The sequence below is a fragment of the Morone saxatilis genome, unplaced genomic scaffold, assembly GCF_004916995.1.
Source record: "Morone saxatilis isolate NCDOM2014 unplaced genomic scaffold, NCSU_SB_2.0 Contig17, whole genome shotgun sequence".
NCBI classification, from domain to species: domain Eukaryota; kingdom Metazoa; phylum Chordata; class Actinopteri; family Moronidae; genus Morone; species Morone saxatilis.
This window is the reverse complement of record NW_023339729.1, coordinates 28,309,238-28,310,752: the sequence shown is the minus strand read 5'-3', so window position 1 is coordinate 28,310,752 and position 1,515 is coordinate 28,309,238. Positions and strand designations below refer to the sequence as shown.

Here is a 1,515-nt window from a genome sequence, read left to right as displayed (position 1 = left end):
TCTCTCTCTCTCTCTCTCGTTTGGGTCTCTCGGCCCAAATAAACAGCGGAGCTCTGAGACCGGAGACCGCAGACAGGTAGCTCAGTTCGGGCATGAAAGATGGAGCTCTCGGCGGTGGGAGATCGCGTTTTCGCCGCGGAAGCCATCCTGAAACGCCGCGTCCGTAAGGTGAGCTGCCGCCGCCGCCGTCCCGCGTGTTTGCACCTCCCGCAGATGTTTGGCCGCGGTTCGTCGCCGGTGTCTCCCTTGCGCCTACCGCAAAGCGTTGGAGGCCTTGTGACTAAGCGGATGCCTTCACTTTGCTAGTCGTAGCTTAGCAAGGAGCTGACTTAGCGAGGCTTTCAGTGATGGCTCATATTTTCCGGTTTTTAGCAGGCGAACAGCGACACAAAAGAAGGGGCTGCTGCAGAGCCGACGGGTGGGGGTTGTGCTGTGAAATGGAGGGGCCCCGGTTTGTCTGCCAGCTAATGGTTGCTAAAGCTCTACGGCCACAATGTTCCTTTTACAGCCTGTGGAAGAGGTTATATGTTGCACCCACATTAAAAGGCAGCAAGAGTTGAGTTTCCTCTGCAGCTTGTGAAAGATGGTTCCCAAAAACATTGCACTCATGTGCTGTAGCTGAGACGGGCAATGAGCTGTGAACTTCTGATAGTTTTCCACTGTTTTATCGGTGTAGTAATGCTGGAAAAGAGCCCGTAAATCATGGTAGGGTACCATCTTAAGTGGCTGGAAATACACAGTTAAGCAGCAGGCCCAGCAGCCCTCCAGTTGCTTCTCTATTGCCTGCAAGAACTTAGAAGTTGCACTCACTCTTGGGAGAGCAAGCACTTGTACCAAAGCAGGAATGCCACAGTTAGGTTTAACATTAGCTACTCACTGATCATGCAGCATAATGTTCATATTATTATTTGATATTTATTCTATGGGAAAAAAGGGCACGATACCCAACGATAAACATTTGATATTATTGAGAATGTATGGGATTGTAAGTTTGAGAGCCAGGATAAGCTCACATCAGGATGTAAACAGTGAGTCATCGACAATAAAATGAGAAGAAATCCCCAACAAGGGTTCCCTCACCCAACAAGAAGTCCCATCTTTATTTAATAAAGTGTACATATTACATTTTCCACAAGTCTGATGAACAAATAATGTCTTCAGACACATCTGCAGGCAACCGTGTCAGTGAAAAAGTAGTTTTTTCGCCCTACTGAGGTAAACACAAGCCTGAATTACCTGTACAATGGCACAGAATTATACATGAACTGTCTTTGTTTTGATATTGACCTTCCTGCTCTCTAAATGTCGGCCGTTGAAAAACCCCATATCGGTCGACCACTTTTTTCCAGACTACCTGAGATGGAGTCGGCATGTCTGAAAGTTAACATGGGTAAAATTAATGAAATGGTGAAGCATGCAGGAGTTTGTGTGTTGTGTGTAAAGAACAAAACAAAATCCCAGTAACTCCCAAACATTAGATTAAAGAAAAAAAGAGGAAGTTGCTGCAAATGAGTT

At 46.4% G+C, this 1,515-nt stretch overlaps 1 protein-coding gene across 1 annotated transcript in view; it reads left to right on the top strand.

The window, feature by feature from the left end:
- The first annotated feature begins 6 nt into the window (after positions 1-6).
- Positions 7-1,515, top strand: part of LOC118327006 — a 23,066-nt gene continuing 21,557 nt past the window's right edge. The window contains exon 1 of the mRNA XM_035660170.1: positions 7-168. Within this exon, the coding sequence (XP_035516063.1) occupies positions 100-168 (69 nt within the window). The 5' untranslated portion in view covers positions 7-99. The remainder of the gene's footprint in view (positions 169-1,515) is intronic.